The sequence below is a fragment of the Ochotona curzoniae genome, unplaced genomic scaffold, assembly GCF_017591425.1.
Source record: "Ochotona curzoniae isolate NIBS_2020 unplaced genomic scaffold, NIBS_Ocur_1.0 scaffold_4701, whole genome shotgun sequence".
Classification (NCBI taxonomy): domain Eukaryota; kingdom Metazoa; phylum Chordata; class Mammalia; order Lagomorpha; family Ochotonidae; genus Ochotona; species Ochotona curzoniae.
The window spans coordinates 28523587-28536428 of record NW_024467122.1 but is presented as its reverse complement, the minus strand read 5'-3'; the positions used below and the strand labels follow the sequence as shown (position 1 = coordinate 28536428).

Below are 12842 nucleotides of genomic sequence, written 5' to 3'. Positions count from 1 at the left end.
AAATTAGTTCCTTACTATTAGTTTTTGATGCTGGTGCTTTGGTGCAGTAGACTAAGTTGCCACCTGGGATGCTGGCATATCAGAGTGTATAGCAGAGATGTGGTTCGAGTCTCAGCTGCTGTTTCTGCAGACTCAGCTCCTCGTTGATGCCACTGGGGAGAAGTAGCAACTGACCTAACTACTTTGGCACCTGTCACCCACATATAATTCAAGACTCTCAGCTTAGGCCATGAATTAGCTTGGCTGTTACAGTCTTTTGGAGTGTAAGCTACTGAATGGAAGATATCTTTCTTGGTCTGGCTCTTCCCTGTTTTATCATTGTGACTTTCAAATTTATCTTTTAAAAAGTTTTAGTTTTAAAAATAATTCACAGGGGCCAGCACTGTGGTATAGCTGATTAAGCACTGCATATAATGCCAGCATTCCATATGGATGTTATTGCCATCTCCTGCTGCTCTACTTCCTATCCAGCTTCCTGTTAATGGCCCAGGAAAAGCAGCAGAAGATGGCCCAAGTGTTTGGGACATTGACAGCTACAGGGAAGTCTTTGATGAAGGTCCTGGCTTCAGCCCTGAAGAAATTAAAGGAGTTCAAATAGGAAAATCTGAAGTTAAGCTATCTCTGTTTGCAGATGACATGATTCTATACATAGGAAAACCAAGAGACGCAATAAAGAGACTGCTACAACTTATACAAGACTTTGTAAAAGGGACAGGGTGCACAATAAACAAATGTAAATCAATGGACCTGGTGCACACAAGCAACTCCAGGGCTGAAAAAGAGCTAGTCAGTGCAATCCCTTTCAAAATAACAGAGAAGGCACTTAAATATCTTGGAATAAACTCAAGACGTGGAAGACCTCTATGAGGAAAACAATAAAACATTGAAAAAAGAAACAGAAGAAGACCTTAAAATGGACAAATATACCATGTTCCTGGATGGACAGAGTCAACATCATCAAAATGTCCACATTACCAAGAGCAATATACAAATTAAATGCAATCTCAATCAAAATATCAAGAACATTCTTCACAGAGTTGGAAAAAAATTATGCAAAGTTTCATCTGGAAACATAAGAAACCGCAAATAGCCCAAACTGTCTAAAGAATAAAAATCTAGCTGGAGGGAATCACAATTCCTGACCTTAGTAGGACATATTATAGGTCAGTAGTAATCAAAACAGCCTGGTTCTGGTACACAAACAGAGAGGAAGATCATGGAGCAGAACAGAAATATCAGAAGAGAGCCTGCACCATGTATAGCCAGCTAATCTTCAACAAGAAAACATCCCAGATAAAAAAGATGCCCTCTTCAACAAATGCTGATGGGACAACTGGATAGCAGCCCACAGAAGTAAGAAACAAGACCCACACATTTCACCATACGCGAAGATCAAATCTAAATGCTAAAATGATCTAAACCTATGCTCAGAAACCTTAAAACTATTGGAAGAAAATGTAGGAAATACGCTACAAGATAAAGGCAAAGACTTCGTAGAAAAATCATCAAAAGCTTAGGTCAGTCATCAAGACCAAAGGAAACAAATGGGGCTGGATCAAACTAAGAAGCTCCTGCACAGCAAAGGAAACAATCAACAAAGTAAAGAAGCAACCAAGAGAGTGGGAGAAAATCTTTGCACACCATACAACAGACAGGGGAGCTAATATCTAGGATACACAAAGAACTCCAGGAAAACCACAGCACCTGCTGGCGAGAATGTGGGAGAAAGATACTTGACTCTATTGCTGATAGTGTCGCAGGTTGAGGCAGCCACTTTGGAAGTTAGTGCAGAATACTCAGACTACTGAAAATTAACCTACCAAATGACCAACAATCCTGTTCCTGGGAATATATCCAAAGGAACTAATACACGCACATGAGAACACAACCTGAATCCTTATATTCATTGCAGCATACTCAACGGTCGCAAAAACTTGGAAACTACCTAGAAACTCATTGAAGGATGGCTAGATAAAAAGCTGTGGCACATCTACCCTGTGGAATACTACTCAGCTATTAAAAATAGTGAAATTGGGCCTGGCGCCATGGCGCAGTGGTTAAGCTACCCGCCTTGCATGCCCGGGATCCCATACGGGCACCGGTTCTATCCCAGCAGCCCCGCTTCCCTTCCAGCTACCTGCCTGTGGCCCGAGAAAGCAGTCGAGGACAGCCCAAAGCTTTGGGACCCTGCACCCGCGTGGGAGACCTGGAAGAGGCTCCTGGCTTCGGATCGGCATAGTATCGGCCTTGCGCTCACTTGGGGAGTGAATCATCGGACGGAAGATCTTCCTCTCTTTCTCTCCTCTCTCTATATCTGCCTTTCCAATAAAAAAATAATAAAAACAAATCTTTAAAAAAACCGCAGGGACAGTGTAAGGGAGATATTGTAAGTGTCATTTTTTATACTGTTTTGCTACATCTCATGGGATCTGCTAGTGTTTTTAATTTCATTTCTAAAATTTTTTTTCTTAATTTCTTCAGTGACACATAGGTCATATATTAGCATTGTGTTTGTCAGAAGGGTTTTGATTTTTCTTTTTCATTTCTTCAGCAACATATTGGTTATTCAGTAGCATGGTATTTAATTTTATGTTATAAATTTTTTTTATTATTGTTCCTGTTGATTTTGGTTCATGTCCTTTCATTTAAAGGGAAATATAATAACTGTGTAAAACAAACTATCATAACCAGTTGTGAAGATACAATGTAGTATTCATCTCTATTCCAACTCAAAGATGAACTCCCAAAGAAACTGTTAAGCATGTCTTGACAATGGGACCCTGGACTCTCTGCCATGGTTCATACTTACAATGTAAGGTTACACTTAAATAGTAGAATGATGCACATGTGACTGTCTCTGGAGGGCTATTCTACTGTAAGAATATGGGGGAAGTCAGTGAGGGGAGGGGATTTGGGAGGGAGCAAGTGCGAAGCCAGAGAGTATAGAACTGCATTATAAAATAATAATAATAATAATAAAACATGTGTTCAACGAAATAATAAAGAAAGACTTCCGTAATTGGGAAACAAAATGCAGGAGGGGTACACAACTCCCATTAGGGTTGACAAAAGTGATCTTCACCACAACACGTGATAATCAAGCTCTCTTCAGATGTACACAGGCAATGGATCCTTAAATATGAATGTGATAACAATCAATTAACATATAGAGGAACCACAGTCAAACTCACTGCTGACTTCTCGGAGAAAATTCTACAGGCCAGAAGAATGTGGAGTGACATATTCCAGATTCTAAAACAAAAAAGTTGTCAACCACCAAAGCTTTCCTATGTCTTTGAAAATGAAAGAAATTTCTTCCACAGTAAGGAAAACTGAAAGAATTCACCTCTTCCTACCTGCCCTGCAAATGATACTTAAAGATGTTCTCTTGACAGAGGAAAGTAATAGCACTTACCAAAACCAAAGACAAACATGGAGAACATCCCAGTAAAACAGCAAAAGAAGACTAAGTCAAAGGACGAACAACCCATTACAGGACCAAATTATCTATCCATATTAACCCTGAACGTAAATGGCTTAAACTCAGCAGTCCAATGTCATAGCTTAGTGGGTTGGATCAAAAAACAAAACCCATCTCTCTGTTGCCTACAGGAGTCACATTTCACCACAGAATTAAGCAGAAATTGAAAGCAAAAGGATAGATTAAGATATTACAGGATAACAGAAAAGAAAAACAAGCTAGCATAGCTATTCTCATATCAGATAATACAGACTTTGAAAAATATTAGATGAAGAAGGACAGCACACACTGATCAATTCAGTATTGATTGAATGTGGATGGATTGAGTGAATGGGTCACATACTGATCCATTCAGGCAGAGAGAGCACTTTACTAGTTTCCTGTGATGTTTTCTTTTTCATTTCTAAATTTCTTGGTTTTTCTCTCTTGCTTTTCCTTGCTAGTCTAAAAGTTTGTTTTGCTCTCCTTTTTTAAAAAATGACTCCTTTTTGCAATTTGCAGTTTTTTTTTTAGTTTTGATTCCAGTTTGCTATGATTTTTATCATTTCTTGCTTCCTGTTCATTTTTATAAGTGCTTGAGATGCATTGTTAGATCATTTATTTGAGGCATTTCTATTGCCCCTGGTGTTACAAACGTCCCTTCAAGGCTGTTTTTTGCTATATCTCATGGGTTTTGGTATTTTTGTTTTTATTTTCATTTGTTCAAAAATTTTTTTCTTGCTTATAGGTCGTACTGTAGAATCATTTTCTTCAAGAAGGTTTTTTGTTTTCTTTTTCGTTTCTTCAGTGACACATTAGTCATTCAGTACCATGTTGCTTAACTTCATGTTGTTGTAAGTTTTCTGAATTTCTTTCTGTTGTAGATTTTTTTCTGTTTTTTGGCTTTTCATTTAAGAGCATATGTAGTAACTACATAGTAGAGACTATCATATCCAGATGTGTAGGTACATGTAGTATGTATTCCCATTTCCAAATTAAGAATGGACTCCCAGTGTAATTGTTACATGTATCTTGATAATAGGATGCTAGACTCTGTGCCATTGTCCATACTTACAATGTCAGGATACATTTAAATAGCAAAATGATGGACTTAAAAGTTTTTCTGATGGACTATACTATTGTAAAATATGGGATAAATCAGTGGGAGGAGAAGTGAATTTGGGGAGAAAGTGGAAAAATCCCAGAGCCAATGGGATTGCATCATAAAATAATAAATGTATGGTTATTTAAGAGAATGAAATAAAAAAAAATCAAAAAAGTATTTTAAGACTGTTTTTGGAGGGAGAGTGATTAATCTTTTAAAAATTTTATAGTTGGTTAAATGTGTGTATCACTGTACTTCCTTTTAATCTTCTTTAGAAGTGTATCTGTCAAAAGCAGAAATTTTCAGAAGACAAAATGATACGATTTTTGCAATTCTAAACTATAGCCAGGCGATTAAGTGCAGGCCGACAGATGCTGACTTATATTTCAGGAGGGGTGAGATGCATGAAAAGCAAAACAGAGCTCTGGCCATTGATGACTTTTCTAAAGTAAGTCTTGTCTTCTGGATGCTGCCTTTTATGTGTTTTCGATAGCAGTATTCTCATTTTAAGAGTATAATGAGTTTTGGAAAGTCTTTTCAAATATATATGCAATACCTAAGGAAGGTTAATTTGTAGGCTAGCAACCAAAGAGTTAATTATTGGTGTTGATATTAGTACTTCATCTGTGATGTTTAAGTTATTATTAGTGGACGAATAGATTCACATCAGGGGAGTTAGGTGTGAAGTCACTGAGACCAGGCTGAGGGAAGACTGTCTCCAGCTCCCTTGACCTGTGAGACAGTGATGAAGAAAGCTCCAGACACACTGATAATCACAGAAAATTATTTTCCACTTTTAAATGGTGAGCAGCTTATTCTCTTTCATAGGAGATCTACCTGCTTCAAAGACACTGTGTTTGCTGGTTCATTTATTCATTGGTTCACTCACAAGCACGGACTGAGGTGCTGAGTAACATACATAGATGGCAACGAATGGAACACTGTTCATGCTTACTTGGAATTTATCATTTAAAGGACAGATATTTAGAGATATGTAGAAACACATTCATTAAAAAGCAATCACAGTTATGAGTTGTGTTTATGAAGGGGAATAAGGATAATTGGAAAATAATTCCCATTTAGTTGGCGAGTTCAGGGAGTGTCCTTGAGGAAGTGTACTTTAGTTGAACTTCATTTTGAGGCTGATTTTAAGATAAAATGTCTCCCTGAGTGTAACAGAACTGCCACCCTGATGTCTTAACGTTCGGTTTCGAGTTTTCACTGCTCAGTACAATGGGGACTTTAAGAGAAATTATTTGAATTATATAATTTTCTGTGTTCTTAGCTGCCTTTTTAACTCATGATCATTTCTCTACATATTTGACATTCTTCTGCTTGAGCAGAACTTGTGGTATATGAATGATCAAAAAAGTCTAAAACATTTGACTATATTTCAATGATTAGAGTATTGATTCTGTTTATTTGCTCTGTCTGACACCAATAGTTAACAGATAGATCAAAGCAGCACCTTGAGGTCAAGTACACTTCAAAATATTCAGCTTTTTTTCTGTTCCAAGAATTCTTGATAACTTCTCTTGTGCCTCAGTTCTTTTCTAGGAGCATGAGGGGAGATATTTTATAGCAGAGTTGATAATAATGTAATCTGTTTACTCTGCTGCCTTGTAGGTAAAAATGAAATGAGTGAAACACGCTAGTACCAATTTTTTCCCCCTCAGGGACTCCATTAATCTCTATAGTTTATTTGGTTGAGTAAGCCTTAAGATAGTCTAGTTTCTCATCATAAAATGAGCAACAATCTGTCACAGAATTTTGAGACCCATTAAAACAAAGTTCAATGAAAAAAAAGAATACCATGAGGGGGTCCAGTGTAACTCCACTCTACCCCAAGAATTCACTTAGGAATTTTCAATGGTGAAAATTTCAGTGGCAAACAGGCACTGATTTCTTATATTTGGTGTATTTTTCTTTCTTAGAAAAGATTTCTACTCTAGAATTTGATGATGGGTGGATTTATTGAAGTTATGGTCTTTGAATGCAGACGTGAAATGTTTGGTGTCTTAAAGTTAATTTCCTCTAAGTAATCGGAAGTTTAAAAATGCGACTGTAGCCCACTGAACGTGCGATGTGACTGCACACTTAGTGTACTTTTACGTTGTGTGATATGTTTGTGTGTCTCCTCCCACTCCTCCTGTAGTGTATCTTTTACGATCCCAAAAGAGCAGATGCATTATTTAAGCGTGGGATGTTTTATTATGAAAATGAAAACTGGATTCTAGCCATACAGGATTTTACAGCCTTGTTAAATATAGATCACCAAAATTCCCAAGTAAGGTAAGATTTATTTTGGATGTTTTTTTTTTGAAGCTATTGTTTGAAGTATGTTTTCAGTAGAGCAAATTGCTTGAAGTACAGTCAGACAAGCTTGCAAAAATAATGAGTCCATTTTCAGTGCTACTAGCGAATGAAAATCCTAACCTACTTATACCTCTATGACAGTAAGCAGTTTAATGGGTAAAAAATGACAATTAAGAATTATTTCCCAGGGCCTGTGTTGTGGCTCTGTGGGTTCAGCCACTGACTGTGATGCTAGCAAACCCTGTCAGTGCTGATTTGAGTCCTGGCTGTTTCACTTCCAGTTCATTTTCCCTGCTACTGCACCTTTTAATGCGGTGCAAGATGGCCCAAATGCTTGGACTCCTGCCATCCACATGCAGGACCTGTGTGGAGTCCAGGCTCCTGGTCCAGCCTGGCTCAACCCAAGTTGGACAGCCATTTGCAGTGAGCAGTAGGTGGAAGGTCTCTCTGGCGTGTGCGTTCTCTTTCTTTCTCTCTGGCTTACAAATAGATAGGTATTTCTTTGAAAATAATAACTTCATTTACATTTCTTAAATATTGATTATATCATACATCTGTTGCATTGCTTACTGCATTTATTGTTCTTCCTGAAGCCTTTTTCAGGATTCTGTTGTCTGCTTCTGCACTTTGTTGATGGTTTCCTTTGCAGTGCAGACACTTCTTAGCTTGATGTAATCCCATTTACTCTTTTCTTTAATTAGCTGTGCTTCTGGGGTCTTTTACAAGAAGTCTTTGATTGTGTCTATATCTTGCATGTTTTTCCGATGTTTTGCTTTAGTAATTTGATGGGATCAAGCCATGGATTTAATCTTTGATCCGTTTAGAGTTGATTTGTGTGTGAGGTAAAAGGTAGGGGGTTGGTTTCATTCCTCTGTGCACATAGTTCCAATTTCTTCAGCACCATTTCTTGAAGAGATTATCTTTCCCCTCTGGATTGATTTTAGCTTGTTCATTAAAGACTAGCTGGATGTAGGTGTGTGGATTCTTCTTGGGGGTTTCTGTTTTGTTCCATTGGCCTACAGCTGTTTTTGGTGCTGTTTTGGTGCTGTTTTTGCACCAATATCAAGTACTTTTGAGTTTTGTTTTTCAGAACAAAATTTTATTGAAATACAGTGTGCATATAAGTGTATAAATAAGTATATAAATAAATGAGTTTTTGATCCTCTGCCCATACTCACAGCCAATATCTGAATTAAAAACAAAGTGTTATTAGTACACCAGGAATCCTTGTCCACCCTACCCCATATATTTTTTTTAATGTGGAAAGGAAGAATATGATGTCATTTCCATGGTGTACCTCAGTGAAGCAATTCTTATAGCAACATACCAAACATTTCATCCACACAGTTTTCATGATTTCTCTGTAAATGACCATGAACGAGAGCAATCCACGGACTATCAGTACATTTTACTCTGGATTATTTTCCTCACCACAGTGATCTCCAGTTGAATCTTTTTGGTTGCAAATGTCAGTATTTCATTCTTTTTCATGCCTGCATAATATTCCATCTCTCTCTTACACACACTTTCTTCATCTGATAGCTAAATATGGAATCAACGTAGATGTATATCAGCTGATGGCTGGGATTTCCTTCTTTCAAATGTTGCATTGTGTTCCATTGTGCGTGGGTATACAAACTCACTAACAGGAAAACAGCCTGAATAAAAATAGGAGCAAAATATGTATAGGTATTTGTTACAAAACAAATGCTTCATAGATGAATAAAGAAGTGCTCAATCTGGCTATATCAGGAAATTGAAAATTAAGACAACAATGAGTATCACTCCACACTTGTTAGAATGAATATTACCAAAATAATGAACAATTGTTGACAAGGATATAGAGAATTCTAAATAGAAAAAAAATAAAGTTTACTGATGGATTTATTGGTCTTTGTCAATTACTTGCTGTTTGGTATAGGTTTTTGTCCATTTTCGAGATTAGATTGGTAATTTACCCAGAAATTTCTCTTGATTGTATGAAATTTTTAACTCTTGAAATTCCAATTTAGTTTGACTTCTATTTTTCTCATAAAAATGCCCTTTATTATTGGATACTTTTTTTTTGTTAAAAATAAGTCACCTCTAAAATTACCTTGGCTTTAAGCCATTGTCAGCAAGAGCATATTTTAACACTTAAAAGTCTCCCTAGTTATTGATCTGTTCTAGTCCTCTACTCTTCGAGGTACAGCATAATGCTTGTAGGAAGAGATTGAGCTGAATAGGGAATATTGAGAAAACTAATTCAAAGTAGTGCTGTTTTATAGAGGACCTCACATGCCACTTTGAAGAATATATCTTTATCCCATTAAAAATAAGAGATCATTGAAAGGACATTTTTTTTTTGAGAAAAGAGATCTTCATTGTGTATAATCAAGTCTTACAACTCCAGAGCTATGAATGTACTAATACAAATTTGAAAAAATTAAATATTGAGATATAAGCCAAAAGTAATTACTACATTCTTTCAGAGTAATATTTTATTGCATTGCTCTTTTATTTGGTAGAAAACATTCAAGACTTTTCTTTAAGTTACAGTAAAATAAAAGCTCAAAAACCTTACTCAGAGATAAAATCTTTTGAGACTCATGATGCATGCTGCTTTTGAAAGACCTCCGTTCTCAATCTGCAAGCATGGCTGCTTGCATACTCTTTGCCAATCTGCTGTTGGTTTCATAATACAGCCTTCTTGAACATCCGTTCATCTTCCTCCTTGAGTTTATTTAAGCATTTTAAGAGATGACAACTTACCAGTTTGTTTCTTCTGCTTTGATTCATTGTCCTCTTTATTTCATTTGAAAAAAAAAACAACAGATAAACATCACATTATTAATTAATTTAAAGTAAGTTTTTTGTGAGTTGATTTCAAAATTGTGGTCAAAAGTCCATGAGAAAAGAATCCAGTTTTTGGATGCAATAGCTTCTATCCATAAAAGAGTAAATTCCCATTTATTTGGGAACATCTTCAGTGCCAAAGGCCCTGTGACTTCTTTTTATAGTATTACATATCTTTCTTAAAAAGAGTTATTCATTTTCATTTGAAAGGTAGATTTACAGATTCAAGGAGAAACAGAAGGAGATCTTTCATCTGCTGGTCACTGTCCAATGGTCAGACTGACTGGAGGTGAGCCAGTCTGAGGCCAGAAGCCAGGAGCTTATTCCTGATTTGCCTTGTGGAATTCAGGGTGTCAGCCACTGGGAATTCCCAGGTCACAAGCGCAGGGAGCTGGATGGGAAGTGAAGCAGCTGGGACACCAACTAGCATCCATATGGGATGCTGATGCCACTGAGCTGACTCCCACCATTCTATAGCTTAACTCTTTTATTCATTTTGAGTCAGAGGGAAAAAGGGAAAGAGACACAGAGACAGAGATGATCTCTCCGCTGGACCACACCCCAGTTATCCATAGGAGCTGGAGATGGTCCAAGTCAGAACCAGGAGCTGGGAACTGACTGCAGATCTTTCATGTGAGTGGCAGGGGTGCAACTCTTGAGATATCACGTGCCACTTCTCAGAGTGCACAGTAGCTGGAGTGCAGGCATTGACAGCCGACTGAAGACAGGCCCCTACGATGACATCTCAACAACTGCCAGAGGGCCACCCATCCACAGCAGCTTCCACTTTCTCATTGTACTCATTTTCTAAAATAAGGGATTATTTTACTTTTCTAGAGAACAATTTTGTATAAATCAAAGCTTATCATGTTTTGGACATCCAATAAAAGTAGAATATCACACTTATTTCAGTGACATACATCTATAATAAAGTATAGTAAGGGAAATAAAATGAGTAAGTGTGTAATTGGTATGCAGTATAATCTCTAAACATGTAAATGTATATAATCAACTATGCATTATCTCTAAACTGTTCATATGCTTTTTGCTATTAAGAGGATAACCAAACTCTTGAGAGGCGAGAAGAAGCAGTCCCAAATTGTTATTAAAATGTGAAAATTAGTTGTATAGATACATCAAGAAGAAAAAACATGTATATTTTATGATATATATGTGTGTGTGTGTGTATTTTCTTTTTCTAGGACATACCGAGGGAGAGCATATTTTAAACAACGCTTTTACAAGCAAGCAACACAAGACCTTTCTGCTGCGGTTCACTTAGATCCTAATAACTGGTTAGCGTTGTATTACCGAGCTTGCTTATTTAGAAGGAGTAACCCATTTCGAGCACTGCAGGATTACAGTGTCTCAGGTACTGTTCCTTCAGCTGCATATGCACAGGCACCTGGTCTGAGCGTCAGGTAGTACATGTATTCTATAGAGAATATATTTTTTTCATGTAGGCCTGTGCATATACCACAATGATGTAGCTAATAAACTGTTTTGAATAGATCTTTTCAGTGTATTTGTGGCAGGAGAAGACCACAGATCAAAGACATCTGTGTCTATGTATTGGACTCCTAAGAATTTTTCTGGAAATGTGGATCTGTTAGTTTGCCAAACTGGCATTCACTTGTTCTGGCAGCTTGTGTGCTACTTTCAAGCTTCAGCCCATGAAATTGCAAATTCCAAGTTTTTGATTCTTAAATTAGAAGTGGGCTTTGAGGATCCTTAGTAGACAGAGAATGTCAATAGCTAAATTTGTTCATTTTGACTTTACCCTTAATCATTGGATTCTTGGTTTTTGTATATGCCCAATATAGTTCTGGGTGTAGACTAAGTTCTTAGTGAATAGAGTCCAGGGGAATGAATGAGTCCATACTGGCTGACAAAATCCAGCCAGATCACAGTACCCCAAACAGGTCTGTTTTCCAGCTGGGCACAAAGTCCCTGGAGGCAGTGTCCTGAGATCCTTTCCCCAACCCTTGTAAATCAGCCACAAGAGTTTATTGTCCATAATCAGAAAGGACATTCCAAGTATTTCCTTAGCTAACAATAATGTCTAACCGTTGTTGGGCATTTCACTTTTCCCAATCACTGTGAATCGTAACTTACCAAATGAGTACATTAATCATAGATTTATTTTCTGTAAAGTTATAAAAACAAGGGTAGGTATTTAGTTCAGCATTTGAGATGTCGCTTAGGATGACTGCCTGGGTTCATATCCCAGCTCCACTTCCTGCTTATACACAACCTGGAAGGCAATAGGTTATGGCTCAAGTACTTAAGTCTCTGCCACCAATTTTGGAGACCTAGCTTGAGTTTTAAGTTTTTGGCTTTGTCCTGGTTCAGTCCCAGATATTGCACCCATTAGGGGACTGAGCATGTGGAGAGAATCTAGCTCTGTTGCTCTTTCAAACACACACACACACACACACACACACACACACACACACACACACCGTGTAAGCCATAGGAAGGCTATAGACTAAAATATAACTCAGAAATGTTTGTTTAAATAATGTGCATGTATATAAATATGTATATTTTTGATTTTTAAGCTCTTATTAATGATGGCTATGAGAATCTTAGCTGTTTTCTACATCGGGGCATAATCTATGCAAATCTAAAACTATGGATGCTGGCCATTTGTGACTTTGAAACTGCGATTTCTCTGGAGCGGTATGCTTTCCTTTTCATGTGAATTGATGTCACTTTTGTGTAAAATTAGAACAGACAAGAGGAAAGAAAATATTTTTGGTCTTCTCATTAATAACATCAGGAAATGAGAAAATCATGATATTGCGTTAATGCTAGAATACTACTAAAATAATATTACTGCCAAAAATAAGACTTAGTTTCAATGTCTGCCTCAGATGCTTGCGCAAATTTTTGAGACTAAATAGGTTTGAGTAAAGTCAGTGATAATAAATCAAGTTGTTAATAGGAGGTGAGAATATCTAGAACCTTTTGAAATTAACTTCATTGAAAACTATCAAGTTTTTGAAAGGAAGATCAGTTGTTCTATTTGATGTCTTGTTGCTGTGCTGTCCACTGCATATAACTTAATTGAAAGAAACCTTCTATGTAGGTTTTCTCCATTGAATTGATTTTTGTTTAGGAAAG

At 37.1% G+C, this 12842-nt stretch overlaps 1 protein-coding gene across 1 annotated transcript in view; it reads left to right on the top strand.

The window, feature by feature from the left end:
• Positions 1-12842, top strand: part of TTC6 (tetratricopeptide repeat domain 6) — a 143767-nt gene that overhangs the window by 85552 nt on the left and 45373 nt on the right. The window contains exons 12-15 of the mRNA XM_040970063.1: positions 4841-5013; positions 6721-6857; positions 10919-11088; positions 12278-12398. Of these exons, the coding sequence (XP_040825997.1) occupies positions 4841-5013; positions 6721-6857; positions 10919-11088; positions 12278-12398 (601 nt within the window). The remainder of the gene's footprint in view (positions 1-4840; positions 5014-6720; positions 6858-10918; positions 11089-12277; positions 12399-12842) is intronic.